The sequence below is a fragment of the Gasterosteus aculeatus genome, chromosome 7, assembly GCF_964276395.1.
Source record: "Gasterosteus aculeatus chromosome 7, fGasAcu3.hap1.1, whole genome shotgun sequence".
In the NCBI taxonomy this organism is placed as follows: domain Eukaryota; kingdom Metazoa; phylum Chordata; class Actinopteri; order Perciformes; family Gasterosteidae; genus Gasterosteus; species Gasterosteus aculeatus.
In genome coordinates this window covers 27,373,428-27,394,878 of record NC_135694.1, presented here as the reverse complement: position 1 = coordinate 27,394,878, position 21,451 = coordinate 27,373,428, and the positions used below count along the sequence as shown (strand labels likewise).

General features: G+C 40.6%; 1 protein-coding gene across 4 annotated transcripts in view; it reads left to right on the top strand.

Annotated features, from left to right (window-relative positions):
- The window catches only part of gabrg2 (gamma-aminobutyric acid type A receptor subunit gamma2), a 39,619-nt gene extending 30,964 nt beyond the window's left edge, over nt 1–8,655 (top strand). Inside the window, exons 8-10 of one of the 4 annotated variants that reach the window (XM_040181021.2) lie at nt 1,029–1,234; nt 2,253–2,276; nt 4,940–8,655. In XM_040181021.2, the coding sequence (XP_040036955.1) occupies nt 1,029–1,234; nt 2,253–2,276; nt 4,940–5,218 (509 nt within the window). In that variant the 3' untranslated portion in view covers nt 5,219–8,655. Of the gene's footprint in view, nt 1–1,028; nt 1,235–2,252; nt 2,277–4,936 lie in introns of all 4 variants that reach the window. The other 3 variants (XM_040181019.2, XM_040181023.2, XM_040181022.2) reach the window with 3 other exon arrangements.
- The last annotated feature ends 12,796 nt before the right edge of the window (nt 8,656–21,451 follow it).

Below are 21,451 nucleotides of genomic sequence, written 5' to 3'. Positions count from 1 at the left end.
TAATTCCCTGCTAAAATTGCACCAAGAGTCAAGCATTTTAATTTCCGTTGAAAGATGATGCAGGAAGCGCAGGAAGCCAGGTGGTTATGAGGCGGATTAAATGCAGATGACATAATCCCTAATCCTTCAATGGCATCCAGAAATATATCAATTGACTTGCAATACCGCAATGTTAAGCTTGACTTAAAATGATGTCTTTCTGTCGGCAATAACTTCAAACAAGTCAGTTATTTGTTTGTTGGTGTAGGAGAGTCGCCATGGCGCTGTTTGTAATAATAGTATATCAGTCATTTCCTCGTCGTGAGTCATCTCCCCGCCTCCGTCTATAGTGAATCATTATGAATCAGAGCTTAAAAGGGTCAGAGGGTTACCAGATGGTGGATAAAGGAGTGGTATGTCAGCGTGATGGTCAATGGCTGCTGAACCATTAACCAGCAAAGTGAATGGAACCATAGGACAGCTGCTCCCTCCGTCCTCATCGAACTCACACTAATCATCTTTCATATATATATATATATATATATATATATATATATATATATATATATATATATATATAAATATATGTAGAGACAGTAAATGTATGTTATTGTTGATCAAAATAAATCTTAAGTGCTACTTTAGAAAATGATACCAGAAAAGGAATCATTTGATATGCATCGCCGGGAAAATCTGAACTCCACAGACAAGAATACGGCTTTGTGTATTTTAAGTCTTTTAATGCGCTGGAAAAAAATAGCTTTGCATTCTGTAACATGAATAAAACCTCACTTCATCTTGAAAACTATTTCGAGGTGAATAAACTTCAATATTGTTAACTCTCCTTTTTTTCACCTAAATATATTTCTGAATAAACAATGTTGCCTTTTTAAATGTATGAGAAAATAGTCTAGTATTTTTGCATTAAATAAGAATTCAGAGTGTAAAATTGACGTGCAGTGAAAAAACGTACAGTACAACTGAACACACACGTTCCTATTTTCTCATATTTGTATCTCAGTTTGTGTCTCCTCTTATCTCATTACCAGGTATCACCACTGTGCTCACCATGACCACACTGAGTACCATTGCCAGGAAATCCCTTCCGAAAGTTTCCTACGTGACCGCCATGGATCTGTTTGTGTCCGTCTGCTTCATCTTCGTCTTCGCCGCTCTCATAGAGTACGGCACGCTGCACTACTTTGTCAGCAACAGGAAGCCGAGCGCCAAAAAGGACAAGAAGAAGAAAAACCCGGTGAGCATTCATTTGTATTTTTAGGATATTTTCTTGAAGTTGTGTTTCCGGTTTCCTTTTTATTTAGCTGAAACGTTAAGTTCTCACTGTCTCTGCAACACAGCATTTACACTACAGGGAAAGTTAAGCTAAACACTGCTAACCCAAGGCAGCCTCCACACAAGTGACTCAACGTCGACGATAACCGCGTGTCACATGACACGTGGGCCTTACATCCCTCGAGGGATCACGGCTGCTTGGTTTTAAGGGCCAGGTTTCCTCAACATTACATGTATGAGCCCAGAACGTTACTGCTCTACAGCGAGGGGAACGTGTGGCGTGAAGTAAGCTGTTACTAGACCAATTAAAAACCTGAAGGCTTCTTCTTGAAAGGAGCGTTCCTTTAACTGAAATCCATCATTGTAGTATTCTGCTTCTCTTTCGGGTGGGTGGGATCAGACCAGGAAGTTGTTGAATGTTAAACCTCTGAACTAAGTGTTCGGCGCTCGGGGGGGGGGGCAGCGGCGTGGAAGTGGTGCTTTGGGAAAAGGAGGCGCTGTGGTTTCAGCCTGTGTAACTAAAGGTTTCTAACTGTCTGCTAGACGAGTGAATGACTAATGAGGTGGAAAGTGTCCGGCCAGTTGGCCATCTCAGAGGGGGTTCGCTCTGCATCACTTGCCAACACGCAGGAAGGAGAAAACAAGGTTTTGACTGAAATCCACGTGAAACACAAATTGTTAAAAGAATTGAAAGAATAGGAAATCGGGGTAATATATATATGTAATGAATTTAAAGTGTATCTCACTAACTGTAAGCTGTGTACTCGTACCATGCATCTCCCTCTCTGTCTGTTTGTCTCTCTGCAGTTCTAGTTCTTTCCGTTGTGAATTAGCTACTAAAGAGATTGTAAATTTCACACATTATCTCGTGTCTACGTTTCTTTTCATTGACGTTCTTTGTTCTCTGTTTACATGTATTTGTTTTTGTCTGTCACTCTCTTTCAATTCCACATATACTTTGTTTCCTGTCTGGACAAAAGCTCTCCCGGCTCTTTTCCTCAAAGGTATATTGCCTGTGTCTGACTGCATGTGTCTGCTGCATTCTGGCTCTCTTGAGCCCCCCCCCCCAGTACCTCACTGCTTTCCAGTCTGCTCTACAGCAGATTTGCCTCTCTTTCCTGCATCAGTTGTCAGACATAACATTAAAAAGCGCAGGGGGGTGGGGGTGCCCTGCGGTGCACAGTGCGGAGGCAGCCAGACAGACCTACTCATAGAACTTTTCAAACTAAAAGAAGCGTCCCACACATCCCGTGTCCAGAGGAAGGTGACAGGCCCCGCGTGGACTCACCCTGGCTCCCTCTGTCCTGTCTCACTCGTTGTTGTAACCATGGTGATCTAGCAGCTTCCTGTTCCTTCCCTTCTCCTGCCAGTGGATCTACCTGTGTGTGTGTTTATTTTATTTTGGGGGGAGGGGGGGCTTCTCAACCTGACGCTTCCTACAGAGTCAGCAGAGCCTTAACAGACTGAAACAGACAACCCCTGCCTGGTTAAGTCTATTTAGAAGATCAACTCTCGCGTCTTCAAACACACTGACAGCAATAGCAAAGAGCTCGACAAGGCAGTCTTCTTCTCCAAATGATGGTCCACATCAATTATTTATTGGTAGGGATCATCATACAAACAGATCAATCAGATCCGTCCCACACGCGAAGAATCAACTTTTACTTTAACTGAATATTCAGTTGAAGTCAAATAACAAATCATCCAGTAATGATTGTGAGATGTTACATTTTGTCTTCTCCAAGAGGTTGTCTACATTCAGCCAGTTAAAGTTGCCAACGCCACTGTGTTGTTTTTATGTTGTTGTTTTTGATTTACTATTTGCTAAATCTGACACGGCTCCGCCCACTTTGGCCCCAGTTGTGTGAGCAAACTGCTGTTCCAAACCATCACAACCTGTCCTGCTTATCTGCTTCATTACCGCAACATGCTGTCCAGTTAATAAGGACAAAAATGGCAAAACCAACTGGTGTTATTTTTGGCTGTGGTTGTACAGTATATCATTTTAAAAAGTACCACAGGTTTATGCTCTAGTGTGGGCAAGATAACCAATTGTAGGGAATGAATAGTTCATTTGGATCAAGTATTTTAAGCCTCATTCATTATGCATGCTAACAGATATTTTCAAACTAAAATGGCAATGCATTGTTTTCAACAATGGTAATTGTAGGTACATTAAAATGAAGCCTAAAAATTAAATGAGTATTTCATGTTTTGGGATCCATGTTGATATAAAAAAAATGTAATAGCATAAATACATGCTCTAAAGCATCTATCTGCTCTAATAGTAGTAGTAGTAATAGTAGTACTTGTAGAATTATTTAAAGATTATTGTGATATTGTAAGAATGAAACGACAGCTACCAGCATTATTTTTAATGGGAAGTAGAGATGTGAACTTCCTAAAAGTTGAGTTCAAAGCCCTGTGTCATTTTTAAATGATGAGCTTGACACTAGTTTATCAGCAAGGTCAAGCAACCTCTGCCGAACGTGGTGGAAGAGGGGGGGGGGGGGGGGAGTATTAGATCTGCCAAACTGCCAGAATTCAAGCTTGTGCAGAGGTGGCACAGCATTTCAAGATGAAAGCAGCCGGTTTGAATACTAATTGTCTCCTTTTAGAACAACAGGGCTGCAGACTCACTGATGTCCTATTTTGGGAATCTTAACAAATAAAAGGCATCTGCCCCCCCCCCCCCTCCCAGGATGTGTGTTTCAACCCGTTTAGTGACAGAAAGAGTGGGCTGGTGCAGTATTGAGCGGTGTGCCGACACATCCTCCTCCCTAAACATAATGATGTATCATAAGCCAGTTACGACCTTAATAATGCATTTTCAGAAAATAGTTCATCCACACTGGTCCAAACTATGAATTTTTGCCAATAATATATTCTGAACATTCATTCAGCATCAAACTAACTATTTGTGGGTAAAGATGTACTAATGTCCAACCGGGCAAGAACCAAGGTGCGCTTCTGTACTCTCTGTGCTCTCAACACATAGCAGTGCGGCTGCACGTGCCTTTTAGTGCATGTTAGTGCATGTGAGCGTGCCACTATGGCTAGTTTGCCGCTTTACATTCTACTGATATGGCAATTCTAGAAGATAACGCCGTCCCGTCGCCGCGGAAGCGTGGTGCCCACCCCCCGTCAGGTTAAAACACTAGAGCTCCGTCAGCGATGTTTATGGTGTTTTCACTTCTTTTAGCTCCAGGTCAGCTAGCTCAGCCGTCGCATTTTTAAAGCCACGCAGAGGAACTACATATTTTCTGAATTTTATATCGACTGAATTGTTTTTCAGTATCATATATTTTTTTTAAATCATAAACGCGTGGACATTGTCCGCTGTAAACCAATGTGCTAAAAACATCACGGCTGCTTCAGCCGGCAGCCTAAAGATGTCATTTGCATCACGATTCAACTGTGTACCCTTATAGGCCTCGATAATTACAACCAAAGGTTCAAGCTGGATTTGTATTTTAGGACTTTTAAGGGGTCCATTGGCAAATTGAGAGTGCAAATTACATTTTGCTGACTAACGAAAATCAAATAAGGTAACAGGCAATGGCAGCTCAAATTAGGTGCCCCCAGGTATGCCAGGCAGTTCCCAATCACGCCACTACCGGGGCTTCGGTGGCTAACTGTGTGTCTCTTTTTTGTGTCCAAAAAGCAGACACCCACGGTTGACATCCGTCCACGCTCGGCCACAGCCATTCAGATGAACAACGCCACGCACATGCAGGAGCGGGATGAGGAGTACGGTTACGAGTGTCTGGACGGGAAGGACTGCACCAGCTTCTTCTGCTGCTTCGAGGACTGCCGCTCCGGAGCGTGGCGGCACGGCAGGTTGCACATCCGCGTCGCCAAGATAGACTCGTACGCGCGCATCTTCTTCCCCACTGCGTTCGGCCTCTTCAACCTGGTGTACTGGGTCTCCTATCTGTATCTCTAGGCCTTGGTGGGTTTCCAGCCTTATCGTATAGCTCATTACATCCTACATATGCTCCGTGCCGGCAAGGGACAATGAGAAAGAGGGGACCCACTGAAATGACCACTGATTTGATTTAATTTTTTTTCCTTTAATTCCTTAGTTTTAATCTCTTGACATTTTTTTCTTTTTTATTTGAGAACTTTGACAGACATTGCAAATGTTGTAGCATTACATTTAACTGGTAGGAGGAGGTTGTGAAATCATTGACTATGTAAGTAATTAAGAGAAAAAGAAATTGTGTTCATGGTGATGTGATATGATTTTGGACTTTTATTTTATATTCCCTCAATTTCTTCAAAAGGGGATCTTGTACAAATTGCTTTATTTTAGGACAAATACATCCCTTCTATAGAAAACAATTGATAGGAATCCTAATTCAGATCACATCAAATGCAAAAAAATGACATTATTTATGTCTTATCATTCCTTTTCACTTTTATTTTTCACTTAAAAAACTAAAACACAGAATCTGAAGCACTTTAACAGAGCTATGTTTGACTGTGATGCTAATTTAAGTAATTCATTTAATCATTGGCACAATTGCTCATTGCATTTTACGTGTGTGGTCAGAGACAAAGAGGTTAATGCTATCCATGGGACATGCTCATCTGTACAGACACTGTATATATTTTACTATTAAATAGTGGTTTACATTTATTGCATGCACCTTTCAAGCCAAAAATCAACATCTTTTATGGTCTTCTGTTGTTGGCTACAAAAATATTTAAAAAATGACCACTGTTGATTAACATTTAAGATTTAATTAAACTATTTTCTAGGAAAATTGGAAAACTAAATGATAAAAATGTGCCCGGTTTATCCTTTTTGTTTGGGAATCATATTGCATACAGGTAGGAGGATGAGTACAGAATCAGGCCGAAACAACCGCTTTAATTATTTTCCTCACGGCTATTAGCTCACAGTACAGACAGCACTGACCTCTCATGCTCCCCTTCATTTGCTGTTAAAAGTGTGCGTTTACAAATTGACACACTTCTGTTTATGTAATCTTTTACACAAGAAACTGTGCTAAAAGTATTGTTTTCTTTAAAACACACATTGTTGTTTGCCCTTTACGTCGTCAGAGTGAAAGCTGCAACAGTGTAACCGTCACTTTAATATGAACGCTGACACACTTTTGGGGTATTTTGTGATCCCTGCAGTGGTACGTGATTTATTCCATGTGTCATTCTTCTGAGTTGAGCAACAGAACAAAAAAACTGAAAAATATGAATGATATCAAATTAATTTAACTACAAAAATCACCTTCTTTTTGCGTGAAGAGGTGTGTATACTTTATTATCAAGCGCCTCATGTCCTATTTCTGTTAAAGAAACACTGAGAATTTAAATTATTAGAATTTTATTATTTTTAATATGTTTTTTTTTCATTTTTCCTATAAAATTAGCTTGAATTTCATAACGCGTAAGAGCGTCTTATACAGTGAGGGCATTTGAATTGTAAATGTGTATAATAATATGTAACTCACACAAATGAAAAACACTTACAGGTTACAGATTCGGATAGACGCCGGCGTATAACAAATGAAGACAGTGCTTCAGTATAATTTACAAACTCAAAAGCTGTGGGTGTATATCACATTGTTTATGTAAATAAATTATGAACGGAAGAAAACACTTTTCCAGCCCTTGGGATTTTGTAAAACGGTATATATTTTGTAATTTCAGCATTGTTACAGTATATCATCATACAACATATTAGATTTATTCTACTATGCTGGACTGACCATGTAGAAAATGTTGGGTTATTGGGGTATTTATTTATTTATTTATTCATAATGCTATTTATTTATTTCATTTGAGAAAATGTATTTCATGTTCACACAGCCCATGAAAAGAAACACAGAATGCTGTCATTTATATCAAAGATGCATTTTTGTTTGATGTGTCAATGGAGCTTGAGCTTATTTATCTTGTGTTTTCTATGTTGTGGTTGATGTACACTACTCTCACAAAGGCCTGTCGCACTGTTATAACTGTTGAATTAGTGAGTTGCAACATTACTTTTTTCGCAGATTCTGGGTAGGAGACTATTTTCCGATTGGGGGGAAAAAAAACACAAAAAACATTTCCCAAGCCACCAGAAGAAGAACATTTGCTTGTCTACGTGACTGTTGATGATATCCACCTCCACAAGGGTTTTCTTTGGTCTTGGTATTTGAGATCTTTAATAAAGCATCAGTGATGATATTAACATATTCATTTACCAGATTATCTCATACTTGCTGAAGTTCTTTCCATTTTTCCTATTTAAATGTGGCCCGTTTGTTTTTCGAAGCTGCCACTTAGTACTCAGTGTGCACATCCTCCACCTCTGGCATCTTTTGGGACGTACGTGCGTCACTAGCGACGTAGGATGCTCATCATCAGTATTCTGTAGATAGAACTGTACAAGAGTGATTACATCTTATAAAGTGCCAAACTGACACAAATGCAATAGAGAATATCAAACTATAATATCATTTTATCTACTTTTACTGCCTTGAAGAAAAAAGGACATTTGCTTAAAGTGTGCATTTCCTTAAAGGAAATGCTACAAAGCAAACGTTGACCACACCATGTTTCCTCAGACATGTATTCATGTATCTATGTGTTGTTATTTTTTGCTTATTGATTTGTTACTGATAGAAAAGCATCAGGACAATAGTTTGAATGTAGACCAGACCATTAACAACAAAACATAGTTAAGGCTAATATTAATACACTTCAGGCTTAATCCTGGTTGAATCAGACGTTGTCAGGATGGTGGATTCGCAGATAAACAAACATAAAACACGGAAAACCGTGTGCAAAAAACCCTGATTTGAGTATTTCCATGATGGTAAAAGCTTGTTTATACATTTGTCTACACTGTACTGTAAATGCAGATCTTTAAAGGCATATCGGAGGTACGATTTATTCAGTGGTGTGCATGTTGGATGTCTTTTCACAATTGGGACTAATTCAAGCACTGTTTCATCTAATCTCAGTCTCAGTTTGCCTGCATTGACATGGACCTTTATTACACTGTACTCATTTTTGACGAGAGTGATTCCATTTATTCTGGGACCCACAAATGAGACATATTATGTAAACCGCACATGTAGATATTTTCTATTGTTATGTATATTATCAACAGGTGAAAACAAAATAATACACACTGGAATTATTGAGCTCAAAAGTACCCAAAAACAAAAAACAATTCCATATGATCCTCCTACATACGTTATGTTAGCTGTTTGTCATCTATGTATGTTGAGTATTGTTAAAAAAGGGGGGAGGGGGCACTCATCAATTCTGTTAGGATTTGCATTATATTCTATATATGTACTGAAAAAATCCTTTTCATAAGGGAATGGCACATAGCTGTGGAATTTTACAATAAAATGGTTGCAGTTATCACTGGCATCATCATTATTATATATTGCTATATGTTTTTGTGCTCGTAATACTTATGTGCTATGTTACATTTCTTACATATAAATGATACTGTGAACAGACAGCCCTTTACAATTTTTACATGTAAAAGCTTACATGAGTAGAAGTACAGTTCTGATTTCGTACATGCCGGTAGTTGATCCCAACTGGGGATGTGGATCCTTCCAAAGGTTCACTGTGCAGGAAGAAGACATGCATCGTTCATGGAATATTTTAAAGCTATTACCTTTTGGGGATCAGCATAGCTGGTTGTGATGCAATATGACAATAGATTTCAACTTATGATGGAAAAAATGAATATGGCAGCCAGTAATCCAAATTAATGGTGAAGCATCTGCTAACGTGTCAATGTCTCCAACTGGTACGTCATTATGTGGTCGTGTGTGTGTGTGTGTGTGCCTGTTCACCTCTATCTCACATGCTGCTGCAGCAAACCACATCATATTTTGGTTTCTGCGTGTTCAAGGACCTCTGGTGGTTGCCATGACTCACACTTTCTTAAAAAGATATTATATTGGCTTTTTTACAGCGCTTTGCACTGCCTGCTGACTCCTGTGCATAACAGTTAATGTTTGGCTAGGAGCTACCAGAACCCTAACCTCTCTGTTTGTCTAAACCCTGAAGCTGAAACTGTAGCCGGATCACAGTTTGGGGAATTGGGATTTGAAGAAGATTAAATGAAGTTTAGCTTTATTGCTTTATACATTGCTGCTTGTTTTCCACTTTGAATGACGTGTGAGTCTACTTACTGCACACTGCTGTGTAAACAGTTAGGCTGGACAATTATGAGTTGTAATCATTCAATCACACAACACAGAAGTGGTCTTTGAAGACACCACCTGGCAGACATCGGCACCCTCCTGACTGCACCTTCCAAGTATAGTATATTGGTTTGACCAGGAGTTCAGGCGATAGAGGGAGGCTGATCACATCCAACTCTTAAGAGTCTGCCAATGAAAAAGAGCAGTTGACGTTAATAGAAGATAATTATAGCCTCTATAAATGGATAAAAAGATGCAAATGTTTCCTATTGAAAGAGGCTATCATTTTAAGAGCTGCCTAATTGTATAATCAGCATAACGTAGTAGCAGAGTAAAGTACAGTATTCACTGTCTTCTGTAAAGGCCAACAGTCAATGCACGGATGAATTGCTTAATTTCATTGGGGTAGTTAAAACAAACAAAATGCACAAAGCATTGTGTTGGCATGGATTTAAGAATTTAGAACACCAGGTTAATTGATAAGCTACAACAGTAAACACCTTCCTCTTCTGTAGCAATGCTGCAAAATGCCTAAAACGTATTGATCACTATCATCCCTCTTGTTGGGGCAAAATACATTTAATAGGATTTCCTCTCCGTCGGTTCGACACACCACAGGTTTTTAGTGCAATTATCAAGCTTTTCTACTCAACTTTTGCAGCATGATTCCAAAACATCCAGTCCCTGAATAATCTGATTTGTTTTCTGAAAACAGCTAAGCACTTTTGTTTGGGATGACTTAACTGCAACCAGAATAATCTTTTCATTACCAACGAGTCCTGTGTTGTTGTTTGTTTGTTTTTTTCCATGTAGGAATAGCACGGTCTGTCCATCCTCTCGTCCGGGGACTCTCTTATATCCTTCCAGGAAAGTGCGCACTGGATGCAGAGCGGCCATTGGGGCCGACGGGGCCCCCTTGCTGCTGGCCCCTCTGCCTCCACCGGGCAGTGCGGCAGCTGCAGAGGACGTGAATCCCTCTGATCATAACACAACCGTCCGCATCGCACAGCCGTCGCAGTCCTTTCATCGGCCCCCGGGAGCGGGGCTCTGCGGCGGGTACAGAGCTCCGATGGGGGGGGCAAGTCCTGCATGAGTTATGCGCGCTCTGCACACGGCTCGCTGTTCAGGAGCTTCGCCCCGCTGGTCCCATCACTGCGGGCCGCGAGAAATCCAGAATGGCTCCTTTTTTAATCATTCCGCCTCGGGGATGTTTTAAGATTGTCAATCGATCCGTTCCATGCAAGTGAATGCAATATCTACGCAACGCTTCAAAGGAATTTGTTTCAGTGATAAGAATGCGGGGGTCAGAAGTCAGTGGGATCTCACATAATACAAGTTTTGCCTAAAGGAATTCAGGAACAAATTTCACAACAATACGTTAAAGAAATAGAACTGAACGCAATTACTATTTCTACAAGCTTTACTGTTTCAACGATATGTACTCTGACTTTTGAAATCATCTTTCATGACTTTTAAAATACTATACAATGACTTTTAAAAAAAGTTTATTTTTACATACTACACTCCAACTTACTTAATATCACATATTATTGCATGACTTTTTTTGCCATGTTCTACAATGACTATTTTCTGAATTATTTGTTATGTTGAGTTGTGTTGTTGTTATGTTGATTTGATTTGTATATGTTTTCTTCTGACTCTGTGACATTTCGGCTAAACTGTCTTGTCTTGTGACTTTTGTAATAACGTTTTAGGGTTCACCGTGGCTCCTGCTTCAGCAAGACACTCAACCTGAAAATTGCTCCCGAAGCAACGAGAGCAGCATGTGGATGTTATTTACTCAAGGTCAGGTGGCGCCGTGTACGGGACCCTGTCATCAGTGTATGAATGGGTGAATGATGACATGTAGTGTAAAAGTGCTTTAAAAGAGAGCTATATACAGTACAGTACATTGGTACAGTTGTCTGTTCATAAGGCCTTTGTAGGTCTATGTACTCGTGACCTTGCCTGCATATTTTTTTAATCTTTATATATGTGTGTTTACGTGTATATATATGTGTGTGTGTTCTTTCCATTTACCTGCTATAATGTGACTTTGTTTGCCGTAATACACTTTTGACATGCTATAATATTACTTTCATGTTATTTTTTTCAACATGCTATCGTCATAGAGCTGGTTAAAACAATGTACGGTGGCGGCATCAGTTATCAGCAGGTACATTTATGTATGAAAGTCTTGCAGTGTGTGCGATGCAGCAGAACTCAAACTCAACTGTGTCGTGCCGGTGACACAAAGGACCTTCCTCCAGAGAGACCAAGGAATGAAGGAGTATTTAAGGGCACCGGCTCAAGTGTGTCTCATACGGCTGATAGCCGTCTATGCAGCACCTGGGGGCGACGGTGGCTCTGCTGGTAAGTAGGGTCATCCTTCAATAAGAGGATCAGCGGTTCAATCCCCGGCTCCGCTAGTCCATGTCCGCGGCTCGCGTTACTGTGACGTCGGTGGGACACGGCTGTGGGTGAGTTGTGTGGCAACACGTGTGGCGTCTGGTCATGTTTATGTTGGGGCAGGATGGTAACACCAAAATGATCGGCAGTACAGTTTGTCTTCCTTATGAACGTTCCTGTTTTCATACTCATTTTGAATTGCTATGTAAAACATGTCTTGACTTATTTCAAAAAGATTGGCGACGTATTTTAAATTAGAGTACATTGAAACTTTTTTTCGTAGTTAATAATTCCTCTTTCTCAACACTACTGACCCTGTGCGTCTCCTCTACTTTTTTTTCAGCATAGTTGCCCTGCAGCGAGAGAAAGCTGCAGGTGTAGATATGTTTTAATCTCTAATCTCTCACAGTGACTGACTTCTTGGCTGTGACTAAATCTGTGAAATTAGAACACTCAGTAGCTTTGGGTTAGAATGCTGACGAGAGCACAGCCTCGCTAATGTTGATTAAAGCAGCTTAGAAAAGTTTGGGAGACGTTCCGTATTTAGAAACGAGTTTGCGTTCTCGAAATAAACATCTATTTTTTGTGGGGATATTAGAAGATGTAAGGTTGTTCTTTACTTGCCGTAGAGACTCGATAGCTCCCAGTGGGGCAGCCACCTGTTCTTGTGTTTCGATTCCACTAGTATACACTTACTGATATGACCAATTGTGTTTTCTTGTGTATCTTCATCTAGTGTTTTGCTATTCATGTCTGATCGACATCAATGCTCCATTAAAAGATAACAGTGAGTGCAACGTGAGACATCGATGTTTGCTCTGCATCCAGCAACTATGAAACATAATCAAAGTCTGATAAACCAATACTATCACCAGGATTGTCTGGTTTTGAGATTATCTGTAGAAACGAGCTTTGACGGGCCCGATGGAGCGTGCGACCAGGAGCGTCCCCCGCAACCCGACCCCGCCGCTTTGAACAAGGATACAAATCGTTGAAGAGAGTCAAACGTTCTGTGAAGGTGAGACATTTGACAGCTATTTATAAACCACACTCTCGCGCTCACGCGCACAGATACAAATAAAATGTGCAGGATGGTGATAAGAGTGTTGTTCACAGATACAATAAGGACCATGTTGTGCTGACCTTTTCCACTTCCACCTCCTCTTAGGTGTAGAGCCAGTTTACCAAAATATATGACACTGCTTTGTCCTTCGATGCTTACAAACAACTATCCATCTTTACATTGTAAATTGCGGTCTATTGTAATCGAGTTGAAATACAGATAGCCAATCCAGACTGCACTCAGTCCATAGGTGTTTTCTAAAGGATTACCTGCCTGCATAGGGCTGCCTGCTTTTCTCATACATCAATGCCATTTTTGACAATCTCCTCCAAAAGAACTCTGTTCACCCTTCACAGAGGTTTTTACAAAGACAACTTTGTCGGTGCTTTTCAACGACATGAGTTATGTTGCTTTTCATGTGAAAATGACATTTGGCACGATGAGTAAGATGGGTGAGGGTTTGGGTATGAATGTCAGGGTCAGTCACCCAGAGGCCGAGTGGGCCTTTTCTGGCCTCGGCTGAAGAAGGATCTGTAGCATTAAAACTGAGTGAACCCCCCTGGCGTGGTTACAAAAAGTCGCTTTCCAAGATGGTCTATTTATAGAATATATTCCTATTATACATGGCTTTACGAATCCACGAGCGAACTGGAAGGTATTTTACCAATAAAGTAGTACAAATATAAACTTTATAAATATATAGATCACAAAATCTGTATGGTGGCTCCAAAAATATCGATAGTTTTATGTTATATGTAACATGGCTATAATGTAAAAACATACTTCCATGGTACATGTTTATAAATACAAAATCAATAAATGTTGAGTGCTAGTGTGTTTTCTTAAAGTCTAACTGACATCATTCACTGTCAATCGTTATACAATCTTAGTAACTGGAGCTATTTTTGACAGAAAATTCTGTTCACACAAAACTCTTAATAAGAAAACCGCAAATACAAAGTAAGCCTTGGAGCCGAGCGGGGCTGATACGCTGACATGTTGTTAGGATGAAGGATGATGTGATGAGAGCAGCACCGTTTACACATCAACAGAAAACACACGCTAAACCGCCGGGTCGAGTACCTTTGGCAGCTGTCTATTGCAATCCATCAGCTGGGTAGCCGGGCTGATCTGTAAGCTCTCTGCTCGATTCAGGCTACGGTAACTCAAAGGGCAGCCCGACCCGTTGGCTTACTGACGTTTTGGTGGTGAAAAAATATTCTATACAGTTTGTTAACAGTGTTTGTGGTATGCATGCACACCCTCTCAATTAAATGCGTCCTCCTCGACGTGTTCGTGCATTGGACAGCCGACAGAACGCACTTGTTGAGCATAATGTCCTTGACACTGAGTCTCTCCACGTGACCGCTCCTGCGTTGCCTGCCTGAGGTGATGTCGCTCCAGCGTCAGACCTGTCTTGTCGAGAAAACTGGATCTCAATCCCTCCACGGGGCTTGATGCCCATGGTTGTGTTCCTGAGATATCTTTTCCCACTAGCTGTCCATTCCCTCTAGGTCACAGTGACTCACCCGAGCTCACAGCTGAGTCACTGCCACACAGACAAGACAGGGGATGAACATACAAACAAATACATTTGACTTAAATGTATACGTTATGAATTTATCTTTTTTTTTTTTTGAGGTTGAAATATTATGTTTGGTTTAAATATGGCCCCGAAACAATGTATAGGTCTTTGGCCTGTTTGTGATCAGGGATTTGATAGCAGTTGGGGTTTTCCTGACGCTTGAACTAACCTCACTTGTCTCCTTGAGTGAAGACGCACGCCGCTGGCGATCCTGCGGGCATGGATATAATGGTCAATTTATACAGAGCATTAGCTTAGATGAACATGCAGACACATAATGAGCATCCCATGATAATAAGCCTCTCAGCCTTTCTGATCCATGTGTGCACACTCCCAATTCAATTGATCGCACGTGTGTGGTATGCAAACTCCCTCACGCTCACACAAACTGTGGACACCGACACGTGACAAGAAGTATCAAACGTGTAACAATTATGTGAAAACTGGCACCTTCAGGGAATTTGTAGTCCTGCAATTTGGTTTGGCAGGCAGTGAGATGAGGAGGAGGGCATTGGGAACATTGGCTCCTGATATAATAGCTGGATAGTCTATTTCCTATCAGACCTGTTTTGTTATAAGTATTTGTTGCATTTGTAATAAGTGCATCTTCTCCCAGTGAATTCATTGGTTTTATTTGACTGCTCTAAACATCTCCACCTGTTGAACATATATATATATATATTTAGCATAGTACATTTATTTTACTAATACTGACTAAAGTTGTGCTTGGAGTATTTTCAAATGTAGCAGAACTGTAATGCTTCGAACCAGGTGAAGCATTTGTATTTGTTTTCATGATGAGTACCCTAAATTTCGGTTCTGGTTCTATTCTGACTTAGTTTCTGTGGGTCTCCCATATAGGAGACCCCCGAGACGCAATGTCCTCTGGAAGTGAGTTAACACCATGAGTGTTTTGTGTGCATATGTTCATTGGTTTATGGTTCTTTTAGTCTGTTACATGGGCACAACTTCAGTAAATAAAGTAAAATTTAAACGATCATCAGACAACTACAACAAGGTCAACGAGGATCTTGCGATGTCTTTTAAATAGCATTATTTTAAAGCCACTGTTAAAGTCAGACGTGAACATATGGTCAGCGGTCTGATATAATCATTTATTAAATCAAAAATCACAAAGGATGTTGGGAAGAGCACAGGCATTGAATTCAAATGCCTGTCTTGTCAAGTTGCAGTATAAATCACAGGCATCGACAAAAGGTCAAGGGTTTAAGGAGCTTTGTCATTTAATTATTAATTCTGAATCTAATAAATTCACAGTCCTTGGGTGTTGGATGGCCTTCAGAGTATTCTCAGGGAAGCTGAGATTGAGCAGATTGAATGATGTGATTCCCCTATGTGCAAATTTGAGTATAATTGGATTTACTTGCATTTGTTACTGAATTTTTTTTCTGGCTCAATACACTGTATCCATGGCACTTAAAAAAACCTCGAATACAAAGTGTAATAAAAAACAACCGAAATCCCTGATTAAAAACAGTGAATTTATTTTGCAATTCATAGGTAGACCTGAGCTGCCTGATTAGCTTTTTAAAAGGTGCCCTTAGACTGCCAATAGATAGAAATGCTAATGAGGCTGTTTGAACAATGCAGCACAACAAGCGTTACACACTTCTTAAACAATCAGCTAGGACTCAAGCATGACTTCATCTAATCGTATAACATCACTGTTTTACAGTTTGCTCACTGGTCTTATGTGAAATAGAGTGCGGATCAAAAAAGCCACAGAAGCGTGTAAACCCTTTTTGGGTTGGGCATCAAACAGCTGTTCCCCTTCACCCTGAACTATGATAGACTGTCTATGATGTAACAGAATGAAAAAGAAGACGACCAGCATTCAAAACATCCCTATGAAAACTATTCTCCTTCGGCAATCAACCATGATGATGATAATGGAAAAAAATTCTGTGATGACAAAAAAATAGCCTAAAAGCAAGCATGAAAATAAAAAAGTAAAAGAAGGGAAAATCTAAACCAAAAAAGGGTTTGAGGGAAATTGAATGAGCCAGCTGTTAAAGTGTGTTCTGTCATGCACAACCAACACGCATTAAACTTCAGCTCATATTTGCATTACTTGAAACAACTGGAATGAATATAACAGCCAACATTATATAAGAGGGGAAAACAGAATTCTGCTGAAAGTCATGAAAGTTGACTGAGTGTGATTGCTCATCCATTAAATCTGATCGCGTTCATCTGAGTCCACATCCACACCTGGAAGCTACCAGAGTTCAGCCCTCCAAGCTGGAAGAGTTAGAGATTTGTGCATCAATGAAGACAAATGGTAGATGGGCGACTGTTTAATTTCATCAACCCCAAGTTTTCCTATGAAAAATGACATTTCATAAACTCAATGCTCTGACTTGATATGGAAGTTTGACACAAGAAAACAACCAGCAATACTGTGGGAATATGTAAATTATTATATACTATTATAAAATGCTCGACTGGCCAACAGAAGCAATCAGGAGTGCTTAAAAAGGAAGTATCTTCTCACCTTCAATTTGGGTTTCCAGAAAAAAAGCCTCATTTTTAAATCTGAAAAAGAAAACGTTGTAAAAACCTAAATTAAGTTGGTTTCTTTTAATGATGCAGTTAAAAGTGTCTTATCATTTCAATGAAGTTTATTTCTTACTGTGCTGTCATCGACGTACTGTAAGTTTGCCTTGTGTTGGAGAACTCTGTTTTCATTTGTAAATTAACATGCATTCCTTTTGTTTTTTTTTGACATATGTCACTCAAGACATCTTTATCACCTACTGCCAACTGTTTGAATTTCCACTAACTTTAGGGACATATTGACTCTTTGGATTATTCTGAGCGTACTAGCTTTTTATGTACACGATGCAGTCTCAGCCAACAGTTTTGATGACATATGGACAAAATGTTGGGATTACACTGGACTTGTAAAAGGTTGCTTCCCTGAATCCATCCGAAGAAAAAGAATATACTACTGCCCGCTGTGAAGGTCGGTCGAGACAGAGGAGACAATGCATGTTTAATATGTACATCAGACTTAATGTCCATTCACCTGCCAAAAGACCACATCAGCAAAGACTGGCATGTAATGAGATGTTGTGCATCTCAATACTGGTAGACGGTTGCTACAAAAAAAATGTAATTTTGAAGACTAAGCTTTTTGATCCCTTTACCAACATCTTTTAATTTTGATGTTGAGCAACAAGAAGAATGCATTCATACGTCTTTACTCAGGTAAGAATTTTCACTTTATTGCCCCATCAGAAAGGTAGCTTACTGTTGACCTACATACATCTTTGAAATACCTAAACACCTTTCAGTCCACTGTGTAAGAAGGAACACATCTGGAGAGGGAGTTTCTCTGTTTATTCATGGTAACTGTGAATTTAAAATCACTGTAGGGAGAATCTCGCTTTGAAGGCTGATGGGGACGAGGTAGAATCTGTGTGTTTAGAAGTCTGCTGTCTCTGGTGGAATTTTCTGAATAAAAAAATGCAATTTGTTGAGTGAAGGAACCAAATCTGGAGTATTGTATTCAGATTTTATTTATAAGATACTTTCACACAAAAAGGCCAATCGTCTCACTGATGGTCTCATTTACTTTTGTAGGTCAAATCGAGGCATCGGTCTTAAATTGAGATCACAAACTATAGAAAAAAAATTGTAGCCGTATACAAATATGTTGAACAATGTGCTCAGGAATGACCACAATTAACCTTCGCTTCTTCTTATCAGAGGTCTGGTTTGCTCTATTTAGCGAGCTTAACTTGAACTTTGAGAGATATGCCATAAAATCTAGGGTCACCAAATTATATGTGTAAAAGTCAAAAGACCTGGGGCCTCATTTATAAAACCTTGCGTAGGATTTGCGCCAGAAGTGGCGTACGGATGAAACATAGGACGTGCGTACGCACAGAAATATTCAGACTTATAAAACCGTGAGCACGCGCGTCCTACGCAGTTTTCCCTTAATAAATCACAATCACTTCTAAATGCAGCGCAGTTTGTGCCCATGTCACACCAATAGTTGTCCACATATAGTCTGTGGAACGCCCACAAATTAATATTCATCGATTGCGAAATCATGGCAAACACTGAGAGGAAAATGAAGAAACGTAACTTCACTCAGTGTGAAGTCAAAATGATCATTGGCGAGGTGGAAAGGAGAAGTCTAATGCTTTTTGGAGGGCACAGTGTGGGCTAATGCCAAAAAGGCACTTGAGTGGCGAAAGGTTGCAGAGCAAGGCCGCAGCCTCACAACTTCGGACCGTGGCCGAAATAAAGAAAAAAGGGTCTGACATCAAAGTGGATGCAAAAAAGCGTTTAGCGCGCCATCGCTAAAGTGTGTCTGCCACGGGGTCCCCTCTTGATGAGAGACTGGCGGCAATGATTGGGGATCGGGGACAGGGTCTGGGCCGACACAGCCATCGACGTCAGGGGGGTCGAGGCGCGTTTGGAAGCTGTGCCACATTATGTAGCACAGCACACGCCAGCACGATTTTGCACACCTTTTCAGGAGTAAACAATAACCTCCCTCCAGTGCAGTCGAGGCAGCGCCATCTGCCCTTAAACAGGCCGATGGTGCGCTGCACTACAGCGCGAATCCTTCCATTTGCCACATCTTCTAAGAGCGCAAGATCAGCCATCAGCGTCATTACGCATTGTGATGGCATCATGGCATTTTATTATCGTCCATTTGATTGCATCTGAAAAGCAACAGCTGTGTTTTGAGGATGAATTGCATAACATGCCAATATTATTGCAGAACATATTTCACTTTTCTTTTTGAAAATGTGTTAATTTGTATTTCTGTTTGTTTTACGCTGCAGATCGATCAAACGGGTGTTCGTGTTATTTATGAGAGGCAGTATTGGCATTTCTTCCAGTTTAGTTTTACACCCTTTCACACACGTTTGCGTGTTTCTTGCATTTGCCGACGGTTCTCATTTCACCCATTTTTGTGTGTACGCATGGGTTCGAGCTTGCATGAAGGGCCGCACATTTTTCTGTCAAGTTTGATTTTTATAAATACCAATTATTGCGTAGAGAGCGGCGTACGCCTTCTTTTGTGCGTACGCAACGTTTATAAATGACGACCAAGACCTCCAAGATGAGAGAGCGCCTTGACCTTGTTATCGTGAAGACACGCCGTTTCCTACCCCACCTGTCTTGCATACGGATACTTTGTGTTCCGCAGAGCTTTAGGAAGCCTTGCACCGCCTCGCAGATGTGAAGGTGTGCCTCTGTGCGTCAGGGTTCTGTAGCTGCAGGGAGCCACTGTGCAGGAACAGGATTTATTTCAAGAAGTTCAATTCTTTCAGGCGGATCAAAGCCGAGCTCCTGGCACTAACGATCAGATGTGAGCAGCTGGCTGGTTGCCACGGCTGCCGCTGAACTGGCTAAAAGTTTTCACTTGGACTAAAAAGGACGGCCCTTTCGGGACTTTCTCTGTTAGCAAAAGCGACATCAATGGGGTAGCCAGCAGTGCACTAAGCTGCTGCAAAACAGCAGAGGACAACGCATTGGCTAACAGTTACAGACCTTCAGGTCCCGTAGACCTTGTCAGATAGGGTAATACTATGTTTTATGATGTCCATTTGAGCTTTAAGCTTTGCCTGTAGTCGCTTAATTGTTTTTAGGGGGGGGGGTTGTAAGAGTGAATTGATGAATGGACTCTGATATACCAGCCCTGTATCACTTTTAGAGAAAGTTATAAAAGTGTGTATTTTGAAAGGTATTTCTGACAAAGAGATAATACAGTACTCGCAAAAGCATAAACCTTCAAATGGTGGTTGATGAAAAAGGCTGCGATGATTGTGTCATCGGCTCCACAATGGTGATGCAGTTCCATTGGTTGCGGACTTTCTCTGTTCTTCCACTTCACCAGTTCTAATGAATGAAAGGTGTTTGGTCAATGTGCTTATTAGCATTCATAAACCCACCACTCTCAGCTTAAAAGCTGTTCTCTCTTTGATCCCACATTATACAACTTCCAGTGTATTACGCAGGGAAATATGTTTTTTAATGTGGTATCGCATTCAGTATAACATGTATTACGGGACATGAGATTACGTTTCAGTGTGAAATACATCTAATATGTTGTAGCCTACTGAATTCATTTGTGACTTTTTTCCCTGGATTTTTGGATGCCAGAAAGATCCACATAAGCACCAACCAACACTGAGAGAAACAGGTTTAAAGAGGGAAATGAAGTGCAAACCCAGCACCTTCCAGTGCTTTATGGCGGAACACCAAAATAAATCATTACATATAATCTTTAAGTCAAATATGAGGATGATTAATCTTCAGAGAAAAGGCCTCTGGATCTGTCAAGTGTATTCCAGCTAGTGGTTGATTAATCATACTGGACTTACCAGCACGTCAATTAATATTTTCCATTATGAAAGTTAAAGGAGGCGATGTTGCTTTTTAAATACGTTAATGTGTAAGTGAGCTGGAATATGAGTGACTGCTCAACAATCTGCAGAGAACAGAATGTGTGGGGAAAGGCACTGGTGCTATTTTCAACACATACAAAAGGTATCAATTGTTATTCGCTGGTAGCGTGTCAAAAAGAGACTTTACGGACTTTGTTCTTTTTTTCACGTTGACGTCTAGAGAATGACAGAATGAAACACCGAAAGACGGATCTGGAGGCCTTTATTCCCGGTGACGGCTGAAAAAGGCACTGAGAGACAGGATATCAGTGGCTGAGGAAAAGGCAGGATAAAACTTTCAAATTCTACCTGAAAACTTGAAAAGGAAGGAGGTCTCCTTGTGTAAGCTTGATAGGGCCTGGGAAAACACGGCATCTAAGACACCTACGTTCCCAAGAAGGGTTCTCAGGGGAGAGAAGCCTCTCAAGCTGGAGACGCCAATTATGGGAAACCTTGTCTAAGCAGTTAACGAATGGAGCCACGCTCCTCGATGCTAATGAAAGTC